The sequence below is a fragment of the Siphateles boraxobius genome, unplaced genomic scaffold, assembly GCF_051911475.1.
Source record: "Siphateles boraxobius isolate OS27281-9 unplaced genomic scaffold, OSU_SipBor_1 41, whole genome shotgun sequence".
NCBI classification, from domain to species: domain Eukaryota; kingdom Metazoa; phylum Chordata; class Actinopteri; order Cypriniformes; family Leuciscidae; genus Siphateles; species Siphateles boraxobius.
The window spans coordinates 11,294,474-11,317,234 of NW_027509042.1; the positions used below are offsets into that span (position 1 = coordinate 11,294,474).

At 39.3% G+C, this 22,761-nt stretch overlaps 2 protein-coding genes across 3 annotated transcripts; both read right to left on the reverse strand.

The window, feature by feature from the left end:
- Positions 1-80: 80 nt before the first annotated feature.
- Positions 81-4,661, reverse strand: gpr84 (G protein-coupled receptor 84). Its single transcript, XM_077198380.1, has 2 exons — positions 4,455-4,661; positions 81-3,044 (listed from the first exon to the last, which is right to left on the reverse strand). Exons 1-2 carry the CDS (start codon positions 4,475-4,477, stop codon positions 1,814-1,816), a joined length of 1,254 nt encoding a protein of 417 aa, XP_077054495.1. The 5' UTR covers positions 4,478-4,661; the 3' UTR covers positions 81-1,813.
- An 8,434-nt stretch (positions 4,662-13,095) lies between these two features.
- Positions 13,096-21,681, reverse strand: LOC143706461 (serine protease 27-like). 2 transcript variants are annotated; one of them, XM_077198382.1, is made up of 8 exons: positions 21,484-21,681; positions 16,066-16,086; positions 15,797-15,965; positions 15,435-15,703; positions 15,178-15,323; positions 14,625-14,838; positions 14,430-14,543; positions 13,096-13,754 (listed from the first exon to the last, which is right to left on the reverse strand). In XM_077198382.1, exons 1-8 carry the CDS (start codon positions 21,530-21,532, stop codon positions 13,750-13,752), a joined length of 987 nt encoding a protein of 328 aa, XP_077054497.1. In that variant the 5' UTR covers positions 21,533-21,681; the 3' UTR covers positions 13,096-13,749. The 2 variants fall into 2 exon arrangements, with proteins under 2 accessions (XP_077054497.1, XP_077054496.1); XM_077198381.1 differs by lacking the exon at positions 13,096-13,754 and having other exon boundaries at positions 13,788-14,543.
- Positions 21,682-22,761: the final 1,080 nt, after the last annotated feature.

The window sequence follows — 22,761 nt, forward strand, 5'->3', positions numbered from 1 at the left end:
TTGATGTCATATGTGTTATGAGTCTTCATTTGTGGCAGTGTTAGGAATTTTTACAGATAAGGAAGTCAGGAACACTTGTCTTGACTTGTGAAATTTATGGTTTTTTATATGTGTGTAAGTTCAGCACTAAAAAAAAAAAAGAGGAAGATGACATGAGAATAATATAAAAACATCATAACATAAAAATAGATAATAAAAAAAAACATTTCTGTAAAAGCAGGAAAAAAATCATTATTTGTTTTACTTTTGGACTTTTAAGTCTCTATTTACAGAACCACACAGGAAAGTGAGGAGAAAAGAAAAGGGATCGGGACAGACTTTATCAGACAGCAACATAGTGTCGGCCCAGATCTGGTACAAATGTATTTCACACACCACACACCAGACACTATGTTGGAGTCTGGGTTTACATTGATTAGCCAGCAGCTCATATGCAGTCAAAGCAAAATTTATTCAGACACCTTCAACATTTCTTACATTATCACAGTTCGCTATAGTTTATAGTATAAAATATGACAAGAACTCAGTTATCAAATCACTGGTATTGGTCATCCTTCTGTTAGACTGTTTAACAAAAGAATTAGGTTGAATAGCTGCCAGCTGTTAAATTTAAGTTTACAATTAGATAATACCACTTTAGTTCAACCAATTGCCAAGAAATGTTTAATTTTGTTCAGTCTGTGATGTAAAAAGGTCTCATTAGCAATTAAAGAAAAAACGTTTAGGCAAAACATGGTCAGGTCAAAGTGTATGAATAATTTTTGGTCCCAATTTTTTATAAATTTTACTGGTAGCCCACTGGGTACATATGTCACAGTTTACTTTATTTTGCTATCCTCACTTACATAAATGAACTAGTGTCCTGCACCCACTAGTAAAAAAAAATTACAAAAATGATATCTGGTGTCTAAATTTTTGGTTTGACTGTATGTCACAACAATCAAGAGCGTATACGTTCTCTGCCACAAAGCATTTTTGCTGACTTTACATTTTATACATTTATTTCAAAAGAAGCAATTGAAAAAAAAATCAAAATACACAAGTTATCTTTTTTGTTTTAATTGTAGAACACTGACATGATGTGCAACACATATTTAAAAATTCAAACTCTTATTTCATGTTAGAGGTCCAGCTTACACAATATAGATCAAAACCGAAACACCACAGGAAGCAAAAGAGGACACAAAACTCTTGTGGTTCCATATATGAGGTAATAAATGAAGCAGTGAGGCATGTCTGTTCTTGTTTTCTCCATCACCCTACTTTAAATTTCCAAGTTCATTTGTGCGTGAGGTAACATGTTATTTATGTCATTATGAATCATTCCTGTGGTGGTGGCGGCATACATATAGTTACCCTGCCTCTGTGCAATCAGAAAAAAATGAGGAAATGAATAAGAGAAATGTTGTGCTTTTGCAGTGAAAAGCCACATGACACGTTTTCTTTCCAATCTTTGATAGAGCTGGAAAATCCCAATGCTTAAAAAAAGACATGCTTATGGATCATGACTAGCTAAATTTTAAAGTACAAGTTATCTGACAACATAAAAAGTGAATGAAAAATAAAACGGAATATAACTATACATGAAAATACACAACTATACATGAAAATACACAGCTGTTAGAACTGAAAAAAGAAACCTGAGAACTGTGATGTTCTCCTCAGAATAAATATGCAGTGAGTGCATCTACATATTTCATTATGCATAATAGGTACAAATCAGTGAACATATATAGAGCAAGATCAGTTAATAGCGGTAGCTTTCAGTCATATTCAGATTGAAATTAATTGCAGTGCCATTCTTCATTATTGCTTATCTTATTGTGTACCAACGGGTTCTCCACATCCAGGTTAGTGGATGTAAAGCTTTGCCTAGCAGGTCTTTGTAGGCCTGGTTAAACTGCCGGTTCATGGCTGCATACAACAACGGGTTAATGCAACTGTTTAACCAAGTGAGGTTTGCACAAAACATATGAACGATCTGTGGTGCGCGATTTGCCTTATCGGCAACATTAAGCAGCAGAAATGGTGCAAAGCAGCCGACAAAACACAAAAAGACTGTGAAACACATCCGAGTCACACGTTTAAATTCACTGTCCTCTCCTGAGTTGGCTGCTGGAGTGATCTGGATTGCTACCGGAGCTGGTTTAGTAGATGTTTCTACCCCGTTTGAGGAACTTTGCATGGTACTTATGGAGTTTTTGGACTCTTGTGTGGTTGTGTGGCCTTCTTGCGCACTGTTCTTATGCTGCTCTGCTCCCGCCCCATCATTGCTAATCTCACTGTTTTGAGTTGTTGAGGCTCCGGCAGTGATCCCGCTGTCATCTGTCGTCCCTTCGGCTTCAGCCCTCTTGCGTTTTGATGAGTGGCGACTGGGCCTGTACTTCAGGAAAGCCTTGGCGGCTACGCTCACCTTACGGTAGATCAGAAAGTAGAAAAGACCCACGCAACCAAGGCCCAGGAAGAAGTACATGAAAAGCAGCACGGTGGTGTAAGGCCGGCCCTTAGTGCGGTGAAAACTGCAGGTGCACACTTGCGGGGCGAACACGTAGACGGGCCAAAGTGGGGCGAAACTGACCAGACCCAGTACCCAGGAGGAGATAAGAAGCACCGCCACTCCACGGTGGGACAGGAGCAGACGGGCACAGCGAGAAGTGCGATGCGCAACAACCAGGTAACGGCTCATCGCGATGAGGCATAATGTTATAATGGACACGCTGTTGGACAGGAACAGTAGAAATCCAAACATCCGGCACCATGTGGCTCCGCCCCTCCAGTGCAGGTGCAGATATGAGTCAACACTGACAGGTTGGAGCATGGTGCAGTAGAGGAGGTCAGCGAAGGCAAGATTTACTATGAGAACATTGAAACGAGTCCTCAGGTTGACATCAGTAGCGAAGGCGAGCACCGTCAGAATATTCCCTATGGTTCCTACAATGGTCACAGCCGATCCCAAGAGGACACCAAAATAACGGTAGCCCTCTACAGAGGGCGACGCACAAGAAAAGGAATCATTTCTCAGATGATCTGTGTCATTCCACATCCTTAAAAGAAACGAAACGTTTAGCTCATCAAATATCAATGTAATATCCACGTGGCCTCAAAGCACACTTCTTTAGCACAAACAACCTGTATACATAAGTGTTTTATTGACCACATTTCACTTTAAGGGGCTGCTGGTTTCCTTGTTCTTCGTGAACCTGTGACCAGATGTTGCAATTTAAGGCCACTATACCACATCCTGTTGCCTAAAACACCTCTGAAATCTCAAAATACACTGCTCACTTCAAAACTGCCACAATTCAACATTTGAGCTAAATGTACAACAAATGTGGAGATTTTAATAGAATGCCTTTTGATCTTAATATAAACTGAGACACACATTATATTAAATCATTAAATTTTAAAATATTTTATAATCTATACCCAGAATGCAAGTCCCCCGAAATCACATTGACATTCAAATCATATTTATCACACAAAAAAAAAAAAATCCACGGTAAATTAAATTAATTAGGCAAGATACTACATGTAATTTGGTAGTAAAACAAATTGATAAAGTGTCATTTTATTGGTAGAAAGATGAGCAGGCTATGTGTATTTCGTACAATATTTTCAACTGCTTTGTATCACTTAATTGGAAGCACCACAATTTTAAATTGTGTCTTCTGTTACATGGGACTACTGACCAGACATTTAGAAGTTTATTTTAAAATGCAAAGTATCGAAAATCAAAATAAAGTTCCGTAGAGATGTATACCTGTTAAAGGGGTAAACCTATGAAATAACTGTGATAAGATATTAAAATTGTGTACTTCACTCTGTAAATTCAAGAAATTTTTTAAAAACAAGGTGATAAATAATTAAAATAACTCCATATGAATAATTTGTGTCTGTCATATGTAAACCACTTAATAATAATAAAGCAAGTGAGGGTATTTGGAAAGGCCCATAGTCAATAGGTGTGTTCGACTTAAAGCGCCGCTTCCAGTTAAACACGGCTTACGATTTACCACTCACGTCCGGATCACAGAAATATTCAGAACAACATCGCTCTTTGTTTCTTAGCATGTTGTACAATTATTTATCCTTTAGTTATCTCTCATTAGATGAGAGTAAATAGTGTAAATTATTTTCGTGTGCTTAACACATAAGAAATTATAGGGATGTGCAGGTTCACCTAAAATTTTAATTAAGATATTTTGATGAACCAAACAGAACACAAACATTTCCATAGAAGAAAGGAAGTCATACAGGTTTGAAACAACTTGTACATTTTTAGGTGAACTATCTCTGTCTGTGTCAACACATTTGCAAGTATAGCCTATGAGCTAAGCATATTTAAACTAAATGTAGAACGATTCAGGCATCAATAAAAAAAATTATATAAAAAAAAAAGTTAAAAGATTCATTAGTAAAAAAAAAAAATATTATTTTTGGCTGTCAGTGCTTACCTTGCAACAGCTGTGGCGTCCATTCCCTATTCTTTGGTTCTCTTTCTTACCTCCTTCCTGTTTTTATAGCTCTCCCTACTTTGTTCCCCTTTTCATTTAGTACTCTTTGTCTCTGCGTATAAATGTCTTTTCTCTCTGTTTTTTAAAATAGACCCTCCAGCCACGCCTCCACCACCTCATAGCTTTAACACAACACTGCATGTGTGCGTGTGTTTGAGACGTTCATGCTCAGATGTGAGCCAACTCAACCGTTTCACAATCCTGGAAGATTGTTACACAGCAATGGTATTTTGTCAATAGATATGAAGCAACAAAGAAAAGGAAAGTTGGTAAAAAAAAAAAACCAAAAAAACAACTTTGCAAAAACTTTGTCATTCACAGAAAGCAGCTTGGCTAATCAAATTAAATTTTGAATTTCTGTCATCCTTGAAATCACTGTTCTCTTCCATATGTTCCTCTTTTACGTAATAAGTCATTAAGGTTGAAACCGTTCAAACAATTCTAACAACCACCATCTTCGCTGAAACATAATTGTCAGTTTGGTTTTTAAATGAAGGTTTATGATACCAGCACAATATGACAGAGACCAAAGTGTTTACACAATACACACCAAAATATATTTATACAAGCAGTTTGGCTGATAAAAGGAGCATAATAAATTGCGGCAACACTGCCAGTTTGTTTGCTTGTAAAGTTTCTTACATGTCCATAAATGAAGCAAATCAGTGGCAGGAGAGACTGATATAATGAACTTTGAATAAATTTCAATTTTAGCTTTGTAGAAATGAAATCTCTAAATCATACAGCTGTATTTGCTCAAGATAAGCATGCTTTACAACTAAACCACCCAAAAACATTTAATGCATTTAGCAGATGCTATTATCCAAAGTGACTTACAACTGAGAAACAAAAAAGCAATTTGTCATAGAGCCAACAATATTTGTACAATGCCAGGTTCAGAGAGCGAGCTAGACAGATACACTTTAGCATGATTTTTAAGCTCTTGGAATACTAAATATTTATAACACTTTAAGATTTTTATTTTCTTGCATAGTTACTGTAAAGATTATATGATCAATAAGTTATGACAACATGTTTTTACATTGCTTTAGCTTATCAGAATAAGGGAAGCAATTTTAAACCTTTTTTTTTAAATGTTTTACAAGATTCAACAATTTTTTAAGTCAGTTTAATGTTATTTGAGTTGTTCATTAGTGCACTTTCACCAATCTTCATCCATCTTTCCACTCAGACAAAACAGACAGACATGATTACAGACATTTACACAGTTTCTACCGCTGAAATTTGAACTCTGAAGCTGCCATGTGCACATCTTTAAGAATGGTGGTGTTGTAGAGGTCTTGAATGGTTGTTTTGAAGGGGATAGAGAAGCGGACTGGTATCCATTTAAAACTTTTTAATTTTTTCCAACTTCCCACAAAGTCAGTGAATCCCAATAAGAAGAAAGTATTAATTAAATGCGTTAATTAAATGAACTATTCTATGCCCTTTTGTAGTATAAATGGTGCGCTTAGAGTATTCACACTAAAGATTCTAACAAGTGCACATAAATACCTGGATAATGAACTTATTTCACCCCTCCCAAACAAAAGTGTGGAACGTTGGACACTTTATGTAGCAGAAGGAGAGGAGCTATCAGACACTGATGCTGGATGAAAAAGTAACTTTATAAAACCAAGAGTAGCCTATAGTGCATGTGTCATTTAGGACACACAACTAAAATCAAGGATATTGTACAGCTATAGAAATTATTTCAGCTTATGATAATTCTGGCATGACATGAACACATTTGTAGATGATGTTTTGGGAGTTGTGCCATAAGCAGTTTTGTGCAAAGAAGATAAAATAATTTTAATTCTTGAAAAGCCTGACATGTGACTGACATCATGCCCAGTTTTAATAATTCACTGGTAAACAAAGTCATACCAAATAGAAATATGCAATATTTAAAGCTAATTTTGTTATACATCATCCATGGAGACTCCAACACCATTCTTTGGATGACCCAATCCTGTTCCCGGAGATCTACCTTCCTGCAAAGTTCAGCACCAACCCTGATCAAACACACCTGAACCAACTAATTAAGATTTTCAGGAGCACTAGATAATTACAGACAGGCGTGTTGTCAAGTCATAATCAAGCCCTGCAGAAAGACTGCGCGATTTTCGTCCGATTTTGAGCCGAATTCGGACTCGTGCGATTTTCAGCTTTGCCGTGCGTCGTTTGTCGTGCAGGAAACGAGAGGCGATAAACGTCTCCCGAAACCCGACAGAATCGGATGGTCGGATGAATTTCTGGCATGTTAGAAATTTTGGTCGCTCCTCGTGACTATATCGCTCAGTTGAAGCAGAGATACGAACCGATTGCCCTAAACTCAGTTTTTCCCTCACTGCGCGAAAACAAAACAAAAAGAGGGAGATCTTAATCTCTCTTAATCTTAATTACTATTGCTTACCTCCAGTTTGTGTTGCAAAATGGATAAACCATAGCTATAGGCTACCCACGTCCTCCAAACCACCTGCGATGTAGGCTAGGTCAGTGTTTCCCAAACCTGTTCTGAAGGACCACCAACACTGCACGTTTTCTTTGTCTCCCTAATCAAATACACCTGATTTAACTCATCAGCTCATTAACCCATGTGATAAGGAGCTGATGAGTTGAATCAGGTGTGTTTGATTAGGAAAGTTCCGTTCGAAAGTGGACCTTCGATTAATTATTAATACATAAGGACTTTAAAAAAAATACATTTCTGGAACTAATGCAAAAATTTTAACATTGTAAACTTCACTCTACATTCACTCTCTGAAAAAAAGGTACAAAAGCTGTCACTGTGGTGGTACCTTTTCAAAAGGTACACCTTTGTACCTAAAGAGTGCAAATTAGTACTCAAAGGTAGGCTACTGCATATATGGAGCCCCCCTAGTCCCACTTTGTAAAAAAAAAAGTATTATAAGTATCTCGTGGCCTCAAGATAAGTATCTCGTGGCCTCAAGATAGTATCTCCTGACACATGGACCCTTTGTTATTGAACTGGACCCTGTAGTGCAATATTTCACATTCTGTGCAATATTCTCTATAAATCTTGTAGGCTTCATATCCAGTCCTTTATAATCCTTCTTCATATTTTATAGGCTATATTTATACTTTTTACATGTATATACTTGTTTATTTATTTACCAACTTCTATTATTATTTATAGGCTATTCCTTTAAATGTCTTGATGTGCACATCAATTGTGACACAAGAATTGTCCCCCGGGTTATCAATAAATTATTTCTGATTCCGATTTTAGCCTATAGCCTATAGTGGAGTGTGCAGACTGGTTCATTAATTGTTTAAGTGTTTCACGTTTTGGTAGTTTTGAATGTAAGAACAGCATGTGTCCGTGTAGCCTACGAAAAACGTCAGCAGAGGGCGTTCTAGGCTTAGGTCACGGTACCTCCGTCTGGCTGTATTATGTGTATTTCCCGGTATTTCCCAGTTGACGGCAGGGAGCTGTAGAAGAACAGCAGATGATCATATGAATCATTGTGACGGCTTTACAGAGGTAAGAGTGTTTTAATTAGCACGGTGAACATTTAGTTAGATGGCAAATTACTGAGTTAGGATAACTGCAAGACTACCTAAGTGTTCGAGCTGGAAGCATTAGCGATTAGCATATAAGTTAAGTTAAGCAGGCTCTTCAAACATCATTAACTTACATTACTAAACAATGTTTGATTTAGAATGAAATGTCTGTCATGTAGTTTACTGGTCTGAGTGCTGCCCTCTTCAGGTTAAACGGAAAGCTCCTGCAGTAGGGGTACTCTCTGACGTAAAGTATTCTCTGACGTCACTCTGTCACGGCCTTGGTGCGAGCTCACCACGCCCTTGGCAGCCCCTGGTATAAAAGCATCTGGTTCCTCAAAACTATTGTAGCGAGTCAGGAGTTGGAATTACAAGTATTGAAAACGATCAGGATAGATACTGTATTTATTAGCATCTAGTTATCATAGCATTTATATAGTTATTTAGATTATTTCGTGTAGCCTAGGTAGTTAATCTCGCCTATCGCTCCAGTGTGCAACCTGCATTTTACGTTGGATTGCTTCTCCAACGCAATGGTGTTGGAAATGGGCTTCTCCACACAGCTCGCGCTGCCAAACGCTGCTCTTCTTGCATGAACTCCACCACCGCACCGGCGTCATTATGTAAGTGAGCATATATTTTTAATCACAATTTATGTTCCTTCTTATTAGGCTAAAGTTAATCCTCTGGTGTCGACAAACGCGCCGGCGCGATTTGCTGATTATTTTTTTCACATAGCAGCAAAATATAATGAACGTAATAGTAATAATAATCCTGGAAAATAATACCTCAAAATGACTGAATATAAGAATAATCGGATGCCGATCGCGATGCTGGAGTCAAGACGGCAGTTTGAGCTGGTGTCCACACTCCACACAGACAATTCACCCTCCTCCACTTCAGGTGAAGGTGGGGGAGAAAAGTTCTCGACTTCAAATGACCGCTCTGTTGCAAAGCTACTTGCGTCACTCCATTTTAGCTAGTTTGATAGCAGCTGTCACTGCGGGTCTCAGGTGCACGCCCCCCCACTCAGCCCCGCCCTCGGTTCGTGGCCTCTATCTCCGCTGGGCTCTGCCCACTTTTCCAGCATTTTTCAAATATTGCCAGTGGGTGGAGTCAGGCTTTGACCAGGGGTTTAGTTACCCTTTAATAACAAAGGGTCCATGTGTCAGACACTTTACTATCTTTACTATTTTGTGACAAAGTGGGACTAGGGGGGCTCCGTACATATTTAATACATATATAATACATATTTGTACCTAAATCAGGACTCTCAAGTTTTATCAAAAGTTTAGAGTGAGATTTAGGGGAGGAGCCACCCAAATATTTGCAGCAGCGGTCCCTCGACCCAACCAAATTCGCTTCAATTTTTGCTAGCAGTTCAATTTTGCCTATTCTTCATAATTGACCAGCACAAATGGAAATTATAACAATTGTTAAATCTGATAAAAAGACAAATTGATCCAAATAAAATAAATAGTTATATTTAAAAAATACAAATTTATTTTAAAATAAAAATAAATTTGACCCCAAACAAGCCAATTGAACATCAGTGCTCAATGTACATAACATTGTGTCATAACAACTTGCCCTGGGCATGTATGTCAAGACCCAAACCGGTCACCTTTACAGGGGTCATCGGATGCCCATTTTACACAAGTTGGTATGATTCTTTTGGGTCTTCATGTAAAGTTTGTAAAATTCTTTGGTTAAAATTTCTCAGTGGTTGTGTAAAAGAACACCCTTTTTACCTCTTCAAAAACAGCTCTGTTCACAGTGACCCGTTTCGGTGCATGTCTCTTTAAATGATAATGAGCAACAACTTTTTGGCTTTTTGAGGATTAAAAAAAAGTGAATGGATTTTTTTCATTGCATGGTGATTGTGTCCACACACTGCAAAGACACATTTATTTGCAAATACCATATAAAAGTGTATTTAACATCCGATGACCCCTTTAAAAGCAGTTGGAGAGTTTTTGAATGCATCAAAAAATAATTTAGCACGAATTTGGCTATACTCCTCAACATCAGCTCTAACTGTCTTTGATCACAGGCAAATCATATCGTCCAGGAATCGTAAAATCAAAATGCTAAAAAAAATAATAAATGAAGATGTCCGCAAACCGCATTCATCAGTGCTCTTTCAACTGCCACTCCGTGTGTGCGCGTGTTGTCTAGTAACGAACGTGCTTGCAGCGGGAACACATAATTTACCCGCAAACAACTAATTCTAATTTCTGATTGGCTGGTAGCTAGCATTTACTCGGTATAACTCGAGACAGATGCTACGAACTCGGCAGAGAACTTCCCTCCGTTTGCCTGCGCCTCGTCCATTAATTGTATAGCGGGACAAGTTCCCTTACTCCTCAGCGTGAGAAATACAAGGTGTGGCGTGTGAGCGTGTGAACGGGTTGAAATGCGTGTGTCTCACGCCCAATGCGTGAGACTTGAGAGCCCTGCTAAATGGTACATATTAGAACCCTTTTGAAGGGTACTGTCCCAGTGACAGCTTTTGTACTTTTTTTCTGAGAGTGTTCAATGAATGGAACTTTCATTGCCTACATCCTTTTACCTGAGCTGAGAGTAGGGGGCTCTTACCTGAGGCATGGCGGTAGCCACTCACCAGCCCTTTCACTCGCCTTTGCAGTGTTGATTTTGGGATGTTCCATGCCCTGACTAAAAACCTTAATTTTGGGTTGTGTCCTCCAGTCACCTCCTGCTCATATTCTTCAATAGCACGTGCCATTCTCTCTTCACTCCACTGGTTTAGTTTTCTTCCTTTCCTATTTTGCTGTCTTTTCCTTTTCGGTGTATTGCCCTGTTCTGAAGTGGTGGGCAGATCGAGGCTTCGTGAAGCAATGAAACAGTTGAACCAAATGTGCCATATTGTGTCGAGGCTTCGAATCAATCCGACACCCGTCTCAACGGTGACACCTAGTGGTCACTTGCAGGTGTTGATCTGAAACAACCTTTCCTCTAGTATCCAGCTGCAGACCCGCAGCACCACCAGTTTCAGAACCCCAGCGCCAGAACCGGAAGTAAGGGGCGGAGCTTACGTTCTAACACCAGCGCCAGGACCGGAAGTGAGGGGCGGAGCTTACGTTCTAAACCGAGTAACGCCACCTAACGTTTTGGAGCGTAATTTGCTTAGACACGAAACGTCATTATTACACACGAAATGTCATACTTTATACTTATTATAATGATACATTAAGGTATAGTAAAATAAGCATTTAAAACATTGATTTTGTGTAATATAATTCTATATAGTTATCCGTTTTATTGTATTATGAGAGTTACTTCCTGATCGTGAAAATAATGCTTGAAACTTATGGTCATTTTATATAAAATATACTTTATTTCACAAGAACATGTGCAGCATGCATTTTTCTTTATGTAAAATAATGTCAAAAATCTAAAAAGAGAGAGAAAATCCGGCATTGTTTTAAAAGAAACCATAAAAATGTACCGTACTTCAAATAATAGCCGAGTCCCAAATAGACGATTGTCTCTTTACACGCCTGGTGTGGCTGCAGGTCTGGGTAAATATAAGTCCGGTCTCAAATAGAGGTCTGGTCTGTTTTTTAGTTTCAGGTTGTATTAAATCTTCTAAAACCCGTCAGATCGTCCGCTTTTTGGCGGAATAGAATGACTGCTGCGCATGACAGGGCGCTTAACGAGCAGAGAGAGAGAGAGAGAGCCCCGGCCGCGCGCGCGCACTCTCACGTCTTCAAACAACACGAGCACTGTCTTGCTCTTTATTTGTCACATACCAGTTATAGTTCATACAACGAGCAGTGACTCACTGTGTAATAAAAACATACCCTAAATATTATTTAAAAGGTGCAACAATTTTTAATATTTTTAAATACTTGCAAAAATAACCATGCTTGTGTCATTGTAAATAATTCCGCCCCTCCCTCACTTCCGGTTCTGGCGCTGGGGTTCTGGCACTGGGGTTCTGAAACTGGTGGTGCTGCGGGTCTGCAGCTGGATATATCTCTGACAACGAGCCATTAAAAATATTTTTTGATTACTGTAGCTATTTTTCTAATATGTGAAGCTTGTAACGTGTAGGCTCCTCACTGTGCAGAATGTTACTTTGGTCCTGAAAAATGAATATTAATAAAAGAAATCAAGCCACAATGTCTCACTTTTTCTAGAGATTCTTATGAAAAATATTCATTTCTCTTCTTTGGAAGGACTTAGCCTTTTTTTAACAGATAATTTCTCCAGTCTTTGAAAAAAATCCTCTCACAAAAACCCACGAGGTCAAGATGAGTTGACTTAACTTTTTATACAGATTTGCGATTGTGTGGTCTGTTCCCGACCCTGTCAATCAAAGGCTGAATCGGCGGAGCACGCCACATGATGTCTGTGGTCGAAACACTCAGAAGCTTCATTTAGCCGTAGTCACGTGACATGGGTGTTTTGCATCACGCTTCGGATCAGTGTTTCGAAACATCTTCGTTTCGGGATCTCTCGAAGCTTCGGAATGACTGTTTTGCGTCAGCCATCACTACTGTTCTGTCCTGTATTGCTTTCTCTCTCTCTCTCTCTCTCTCTCTCTCTCTCTCTCTCTCTCTCTCTCTCTCTCTCTCTCTCTCTCTCTCTCTCTACTCTCTGTATGGGTGCCATCTTGTGTATATTGAAGTTACCAACCTAAAATTATATATTTAGACACATTATTATTACTTATAACTTTAATATAATATCTTTTGTTCATGAAATTGCTGCACTGTGTTTGCTAGCATTAGCCCTAAAAACGGTCCCACTCAACCTAACACTGTCAGGTTGAGTGGGACAGTGCTGTGAATGTAATTTTCACAAATATTTTATACAGTTAGATGCTCATTGTTATTAATCTCTAATACACAGACAGTATAAATGTGTGTAAAAGCAAAAGTTTTAATGTTACATCATAAGTGACAGAATTATCAACCTTATTATTCTAAATTAGATTTACACTTGCCGGGTGGTTTACCGTGAGGTCCCAGGAGTCAAGGAATTTGAAAAATAACAAATGGACCACATCCAAAAATAACAAGTGATGTCACACCAATCACAACCTTTATTTTATATCCAATAGACATTCGGCTACAACACAGTAACAATTGTTGTGATTGGTTCACAAAATGAACCCTTTACAGTACCCAAAAGCTTAAGTGTCCCACTCAACCTGATGTCCCACCCTACCTAAATTCACCCTATGTTCAAGAATTTGGTGACATAAATATTAATTTAAACTCCCACTGATTCCCACTGATTGTTCAGCAGAAACATGTGATCACAAATGAAGACTTACATTTTAAATTCCATGTTATTGTTATATACAGACATTTTTATAGAAGAAATGTACATAGCTAAATGAAGAAAAAAAGTTTAGTGTCTACAATTAATCTAGCTGGTTACATGCTACAACTGGAAAGAAAGAAAAACAAAACAGAGAGAGAGGTAAAAATAGACTCTACTAAACAAGTGAGGTAAGTGCTGTTGTTAAAACTTATGTTGAACATAATCAATATACATTTACACCCCTGAGTGAAGTCAGTGCAGCAGATCTTTGACAGAATGTTTGCACTGTGCAACGTTTCCAAAGCAGCGCTGAAGTAAAATCTCTGGCAGAACAGGCAGATAAAGATCTTTTATCACCTTGTGAGGTGCTTATAAGCCGGTTTTCGAATAATCCAGGGAGTTAGGACATACTTCACACTGCAGAGACACAAAAACAAAAGTGAGTTGGAGCAAGAAAGAGTTAATTTTGGTCTTTACTTTTTGGACATGCAAAGTGTAGCCTATGTTTAATGCATGTTAGTGTGCAGCAATAAAACATAGCCCACCAAATAAAATGGTAATAATAAAATAATAAAACATATCAAAGCAAGTGGCATTTATTTTAAATAATTTTTTTTAAAGCAAGACATTACAAGAATTTTAGGTTGAAAATGAGGTTCCAAACGTAGGTTCGGGAGGAGCCTAAAACATTCAGTCCGGTCAATCATCATTACGAGCGTAGCTTCTATATAAACAGCAGACACCGTGTCATCCCATTGACAAATTCTTCAGACAGCCCTCCTTCTCCCCCTATAGTTTTCTCTCTCCTCCTATGCGCAGTTCCGTTATAGTTTTTTTTTAACTCAGAGCTCGAGCCAAGCCTCAGGTTCGAGCCTCATCCAAGGACAGCAAGCGAAGTTAGTTTACTTTTAAACTTTAAGGCTGAATAGGCACTCGTGAAATAAAGTAAAGTAATCTGGAAAAGTGACTAGCACCTTTTGTTTGCAGATGCCACGTGGTTTGATAGTTTGCTTTTAAGGCAACAACTCTTTTATAAGTGAAGTATGTTTGTGTTTCTTTGTGTAATATGGAAATGAATGTGTTTGGACTTACCAACACAACGCTGTCTATAATCACTGCAGCATCTTGTCGTGCAGTTAGTATTGCAGTTGCAGCGATATGAAGAGTTGTACTTCTCATTGCATCTTCCCCTACAGGAGGTTGAGGCTGCGCATACAAACAAGCATTAATCAAACAAGTATGCTTTGAGTAGATATATGTGTGTAGGTTTCTGAGAGAGAGTTTTACTTAGGCTGGCAGAGGAGCATGAGTTTGGAGGGTTGAAGGTGACAAATCCTGGCCGGTTCTGACTGATGTTGTTTGTGATCCAAGACTGATATCGAGACACGCGGGTATAAACCCCAGGAGAGTTGGGATCGGCACAGCCATACCCCCAGCTGGTGATACCAGCCTGAACCCACACTGTACACTGCTGACTCACCATTGGACCACCAGAGTCTCCCTACAGAGAGGGACAAAAAGAAAAAGTAGATGTTTTTTCTTTTTTTTCTTTTTTCTTTTTTTTAAAAATCAAGATGGGACAGTTACATGCAACAGGAAAATGGTAGTCCGGGTCAGCACTTCAACCTGTGCCCCACAGGAGCACTACGGCCCTTGTATTTCATGTATATTTACACTACTGGACCAATTCAACATCAAGCATTTACACTAATTGATAGTGTATGTGAATGTGAATCCCAGAAACATACAGGTTTTAAAATGCTATCTTGAATGTTATAAGGTAGCTGTACACGCTTAGATTATTTGTAGTAATAATCTGGTTGGTTTTTTTTTTTTGTACCTGGCAGGTGTCTTTGCCTCCCTGTGTTAAACCAGCACAGATCATGTTGTTGGTAACAGATCCAGAACCCAGCAGAGTATTACAACGAGTGTTGTCCACGACTGGAACCATAGTTTCCTGCAGTGTCCCAGGAGCAGGTAGGCTCACTGAACGTACACAAACGTACACATAATTATAAATAAATTATGTTATAAATTGATGCAAATGTGAGTGTGCAAATTTATGTGCAAATTTATAAGTTTGTGAGTGTTTTCTACCTCCAGATTGAACGTCGCCCCATCCTGTGATCCAGCTGCTGGTGCCGGCACTGAAGACGCTGCTCTGGGCCGCTAGACAAACAGGTCTAATGTAGTTATTGAAGGTAACGGTGGAGGACAGGCGCAGAAGAGCGATGTCATAGTCATGTGTGTTGCTGTTGTAAGAGCTGTGAACAATTTTCGTTCTCACAGTTCTCATGACTTCATTGGTATTGGATCCTTGCTGTGTCCTCCTTCCCAAGTACACACGCAGACTGGACGTGCTGACACTGAATACAGTCAGAGTGCATGAAAGTGAAAAGAACAAAACAGTATACCAAGTACCTTCTACCAATAAAAAAATGTTATGATGTGAATTTTACCCAGGTAAACAGTGAGCTGCTGTCAGCACCCATTCATTGTTGATGAGGGATCCTCCGCAAAAATGACCTCCATAGGTAGAGCTGTGCAGACTGACCTGCCACGGCCACGACCCATCGGGAGCGTTCACACCACCCACAATACGGGTGTTTAGAGGGGCTTGTCCACAAACTATGAGAGAGAAAGAGAGGAGAGAGATTGTTCACATTAGCATATCTACATGAACTATTTGACTTAATGTCGACATCTGAAGAAAGAGAAAAGCTCTTACCATTCAGCTGAGAAAGTGAACCTGCAGGGGCAGAAATAAAGTGTACATTAGAATAATTTATTTTGATGTTTTCCTTAATAATGACACTTCCAGAGATCCTTGCTCTGATAATGGTAGATTAAACTTGTGAGACTGAACATGCGGAAAACATCTGTGGGCAAACTGGTTTAATTACGCATAATAAAGCAGCCTTCTTTCCCTATTCAACAAGAGACATCCTGCAAGTACATTTGACATGCATGGAAGGTGTGGCTCACAATGTAAAGCATTAATAGGTTTGTGTAAAAGTAACAAAAGAAAGAAATATTTTTTTGGATTATTAAAAGAATGTTGCCTAGAAAGAGAATTTAAACAAATTATCTCACAAACCTTTTTGCTTTGAATCTTATGTAAAAATAGTCACTGTGTGAACCTGGATGTACACTGCTAATTTTTTTTCTGGACCTTGACTGTGCTCCCAATAGAGGGGCAGAAAGCTCTCAGATTTCATCAAAAAATATCTTCATTTGTGTTCCGAAGATGAACAAAATTTCGGGTTCCAAGAGAAAGTGAACAACTTGATGCCTTCACGAAGGGTCCTTCCACAAGGCCGTTAGAGAAGGGTAGTCTACATGCGACACTGACCTTACAAACAGAGCAATTCAAGTTGTTTTGTTTTGTTCATGATATATTTCACACAATTTTGTCATGTGGGTGATTCTATGATTGCAGGTACATATGGTGTCCAAACACATTATTTCCTTTCTGCTTATTTCAAATGGTTGTGCTTTTAATTATTTTAATATTTTGTTATTCATTGTCATGGATCACAAGATGTTACAGGCCATAAAAATATAATATTTTCTGTAAGACGTGTCTAATACCTGAAAATCATGAGTTCTTGTTGTAGAATTAAGTGTATTTTTTCTATCATATATCATTGTGTAATCAAAATATTTTATTTTACTTTCTTTTGGTAATATCTAAAAAAAATTATTAATAAAAGCCATAAATAGTAATTTTCATAATTCTTTAACATTAAATTGTTTAAAAATAACTTTTATCTTAAATAACTTTTATAAAAAATAAATGTGAATGCAGGGTCCAGAGATGAATCTGCACATTTTAAAGTTGAGAGCAGAGACACACACACACACACACACACACACACACACACACACACACACACACAACCCCCCCCCCCCCCCCCCCCCCACACACACACACAGTAAATAGGCTATGCTTTCTATTGGTATGTGTCTGAGTGTATTACTCTGCTATCAACTTATGCTATGCTTTATATGGGTGTGTGTCTGAGTGTATTACTCTGCTATCAACTTATGCTATGCTTTATATGGGTGTGTGTCTGAGTGTATTTCTCTGCTCTCAACTTTAAAATGTGCAGTCTCAACTTTGGACCCTGCATTCACATTTCTTTTTTATAAAACTTATTTAAACATTATTCTATAAATATATTTGTTTGCAACAGATATCTTGCAATAATAAGACATTTCTGTCATAAGAACAGCAAATCAGCAAGTGCCCTCCTCCCTCCAATGTCCCCACTTCAATGGCTCTGCCCTTCGAAGGGAGTCGGGCATAACACTTCCGTTTGGAATTTACCCTTACGCCATACAACTGCAAATTTCATGTTACAGTTTTTTTCAATCGCTAAACGACAGTCGGACTTGTTAAATTCATTTGAAAGGAATAGCTATTGCCGCTTCTACAGTCATCAGTGTAGCCTATATTTAACAAACTATACATGTGTTTTGCTAGTACTTAGGCCTATCTATATTTAAATGTCAGAAACATAAAATAAAAATTATGGTAAAAAACACAGAACAGTTATGGCAAGGCTGTAAGTCAATGACTAGAGCTACCAGCCAAAGCGCGAACGCAGATTTGAATTTAGCAGTTGTGACGCGCTGAACATTCTAATCACACCGGTGAGATCGTGCGCTTCAAATGGTTAACTCAAAAATAAAAATCTACAAACTGTTAATGAGTCATTATTTTCATAGCCCTTAGACTGCTCTTATGTGCTGTGTCACAAAGAAAACTAAAATATATTCACTTTTTATCTGTTTTAGGCTGTCTTTAATAATCCAAGATGGCGGCGCAGATGGCTGCCTCGGTGTGGAGCTCTCCAGCTATTGTGTTGTTTTTGTTCGTTTGTCCTGTGTTTAGTCATTATTTTCCTATCAGTTTCACCAAAGACGAACTACTGGACATTAGGAAACACACACCAGAAAACTTCTATACAGTTTTTGATTATTCGGACGTTTTGCTGGACATTCTCGTCGGAGGGGCAGCGCTGTTGTTCAAACGCGCGGTCAGACGCAAACGCGGGAAGCGAGCCGGCGCGCTGGTTAAACTACGCGAGCACGGCCTGCGCACTGCACTCCCCAGCATTCATCTTGCGAACCTCCGATCCCTTCCTAACAAAATGGACGATCTACTTCTCCTCACAAGGATTAACAAGGATTTTTCTAACTCTGCTGCTCTGTGCTTCACTGAAACCTGGCTGAGTGAAGCCATACCGGACAACGCAATACATCTGCCGGGCTTCCAGCTGTTCCGAGCGGATCGCATCGCCGAGCTAACGGGAAAAACGAGAGGTGGTGGATTGTGTTTCTACATTAACGAAAATTGGTGTTCAGATATAACAACACTGAACAAGATATGCTCTCCTAACTTAGAGACCCATTTCATTAATTGCAAACCTTTCTACTCGCCACGGGAGTTTTCCTCCTTCATTCTCGTGAATGTTTACATCCCCCCAGACGCGTGCGTGAGCGCGGCGCTACAACAGCTGGCTGAAGAAATATCTGAAACGGAACAAAGGCACCCGGACTCTCTTCTAATAATTATTGGGGATTTTAACAAAGCAAATCTTTCATGTGAACTACCAAAATACAGACAGCACGTTACATGTCCCACCAGAGACAGTAATATACTGGAGCACTGTTACACCACAATAAGGAATGCATATCACTCCGTCTCACGGGCAGCTTTAGGGCTCTCTGATCACTGTTTGGTTCATCTTATTCCGACCTACAGGCAGAAACTGAAATCAGCTAAACCTGTGATAAGGACTGTTAAAAGATGGACTAATGTAGCAGAGCAGGATCTACAGGCCTGTTTTGATTGCACTGATTGGACTGTTTTTGAAGCTGCTACCAACGATCTGGATGAGCTCACAGATACTGTAACATCATATATAAGTTTCTGTGAGGATACATGCATTCCTACCAGGACATTCTTATCATTTACTAATGATAAACCATGGTTTACTGGGAAACTCAAACACCTTCGTCATGCCAAAAAGGATGCTTACAGAAGTGGGGATAAAATCTTGTATAAACAGGCCAGAAACAGACTGACAAAGGAGATCAGAGTTGCTAAAAGGAACTACTCTTAAAAACTGAAAAACCAGTTTTCATCCAACGACCCATCATCAGTCTGGAATGGCCTGAGGAACATCACCAACTATAAGTCACCATCCCCCCGATCTGTGGACAATCAACACCTGGCTGACGATTTAAATTAATTTTACTGCAGGTTTGAAAAGCCCTCATTCACACCACACACCGGCTCTAACCTGCACTTCACACATTCATCATCACCTCCTGCACTCCCACTCCCCCCTCCTGCCATCCAACCTGAGCTTAAGGTCTGTGTGGAGGACGTGAGCAGAGTTTAAAAAACAGAAGACTAGGAAAGCCTCAGGCCCAGACGGCATCTCATCTGCTTGTTTAAAAGCCTGCGCTGACCAACTGGCCCCGGTCTTCACACAGATCTTAAATAGATCATTGGAGCAGTGTGAAGTTCCCTGCTGCTTCAAACGCTCCACTATCATTCCTGTCCCCAAAAAACCCAAAAGCACTGGACTTAATGACTACAGACCTGTCGCGTCTGTGGTCATGAAGTCGTTTGAAAGACTGGTGTTGGCCCACCTGAAGGACATCACTGGACCCCTGCTGGATCCCTTTCAGTTTGCTTACAGAGCAAACAGGTCTGTGGATGATGCAGTCAACATGGGACTGCATTATATCCTGCAACATCTCGACAGACCTGGGACTTATGCAAGGATCCTCTTTGTGGACTTCAGTTCGGCCTTCAGTACCATCATGCCTGGTCTTCTCACAGCCAAACTGACCCAGCTCTCCATACCACCCTCGATCTGTCAGTGGATCTCCAGCTTCCTGACTGACCGGCAGCAGCGAGTGAGACTGGGGAAACACACATCCAGGAATCTCACCACCAGCACTGGCGCTCCCCAAGGGTGAGTTCTCTCCCCACTGCTCTTCTCCCTGTACACTAATGACTGCACTTCTAAAGACCCCTCTGTCAAGCTCCTGAAATTTGCCGACGACACCACTGTCATCGGTCTCATCCGGAACGGTGACGAGTCTGCTTACAGACTGGAGGTTGAACAGCTGGCTGTCTGGTGCAGTTACAACAACCTTGAGCTGAACACGCTCAAAACAGTGGAGATGATCGTGGACTTCAGGAGGAACAGCCCAGCACTCCCCCCATTCACCATCATGAACAGCACTGTGGAAGCAGTGGAGTCATTCAGGTTCCTGGGCACTACCATCTCTCAGGACCTGAAGTGGGACAATCACATTGACTCCATTGTAAAAAAAGCCCAGCAGAGACTGTACTTCCTTCGCCAGCTGAGGAAGTTCAACTTGCTACAGGAGCTGCTGATTCAGTTCTACTCAGCCGTCATTGAGTCTGTCTTATGCACTTCCATCACTGTCTGGTTTGGTTCAGCTACCAAATCAGACATCAGGAGACTACAACGGACAGTCCGGACTGCGGAGAGGATTATTGGTGCCCCCCTGCCATCCCTCCAGGACCTGTACTCTTCCAGAGTGAGGAAGAGAGTAGGTAAAATCATCACAGACTCCACTCACCCTGGACGCCTCCTGTTTGAACTGTTACCGTCAAGACGGCGACTCAGATCACTGGCCACAAGAACATCTCGGCACAGGAACAGTTTCTTCCCACAGGCCATTTCCCTCCTGAACAGTTAACACTCCTCCCAAGGCATATGCCTTAAGTGCAATACTCCCACTGTTTAGTGCAATGCCCTACAACTCAGGTGATATTTATATGTAGATTTATTTATTCATAATATTCAAAACACTGTAATATATGTTCATAATCTGTAAATCTGAAAATGTCTATTCTGACTAAACCCAACTGTGATACTTTCATTCTCATATATTTATATTTTTATTTTTTATTCTTAGAATTTGTATTATTATGTTTCATGTTTCTTGTTGTATTTCTATATGTCCACTGGAAGCCTCAGCACCAAAACAAATTCCTTGTGTGTGCAAGCACACTTGGCAATAAAGCTCTTTCTGATTTCTGATTTCTTTGTTAACAGTTATCCTCGCCTTAATAGATATAATGAGACCTTACCTTTTACACACATGAGCAGGATCAAAGTCACACACATTGATCTCCACATCTTCACACAGTCACTCTGTTCCTTAGCAGAATGGATGCTGGTGGTAATTTGGTACAAAGCGACTCTTACAGTCCCTTTTATATAGTTGTGCTTCTAAAATGAATTACTCTTCTTGTCACTCACTCACCAGCCCACTTCTTTTCTCGTAATGCTCCTCCTCCATTTTCTGTTCCTCTGTTTCATTCTTCACATTCTTAAATGACAAAGATGACACGCAAATGACCACTCTTCACTGAGAACATTTTTTAAAGTCTGCACTTGTTTAATTGTGCAGACATGCAACAGCAAATATCTAATCTATGGCAAGCCGTTTTAACATTTAATCCTTTTAACCTACTAGTCTCTATTTTCATGCAACTAGTACTTATTTTTTGTATCTATTCCATTAAGTACTAGTACTTATTCATTAGCTACTAGTGCTTATTATTTAGGTACTAGTGCTTTTTCTTTAGATACTACTGTTTAATCTTTAGGTATACATTTTTAAAGATACTACTTATTCATTAGATACTAGTCCTTAATCAATAGTTACTAGTACTTATTCATTAGATTCTAGTGCATATTAAATTGTTACTAGTACTTATTTATAAGATACAAATAAAAATACACTAGAACGTTTTAACTTCACACAGCATGTTAACTTTTCGACACACAAACACGGTCATATATTAGATCTGATTTGCACTTCAGGAGTAGGCCTACTTATTGAACAACTTGAGTGTACTGAGGTATGAATAAGTGATCACAAGCTCCTCACGTTCAATTTAACTCCTCCTTTGCAGACAGTGAAAGAACGTGTTATTTGTTTTAAGAAAATCAGTGAGATTGATTGAAAAAACGTGTTGTTTCTTTTAAAAGATAATCCCCTTGGTATACATCTGAGTTGCGCAAATTGAAGGTGATAGGCAGGCAGTTGGAACAAAAATATAAAAAATCTGGCTTACAAGTTCATAGATCAATGTTTGATCAGCATCAGATTGAGTATTATAATGCTCTCAAAGCTGCAAAAGTGGCATATTATTCTACTATCATTAGTAGTAACATCTCGAATCCCAGAGTTCTTTTTGTCAACAATCTAATTAAATCTCCCAGTGGCTTTAAGTGTTCTACCAATGAGCAGTGTAATGCATTTCTCAACTACTTTTCATCTAAGATTGAGAATATTTATAACGCCATTGCCTGTGAGGATGCTTGTTTGTTGTTGTAGTTTGTAGTTTGTTGAGGTGCAT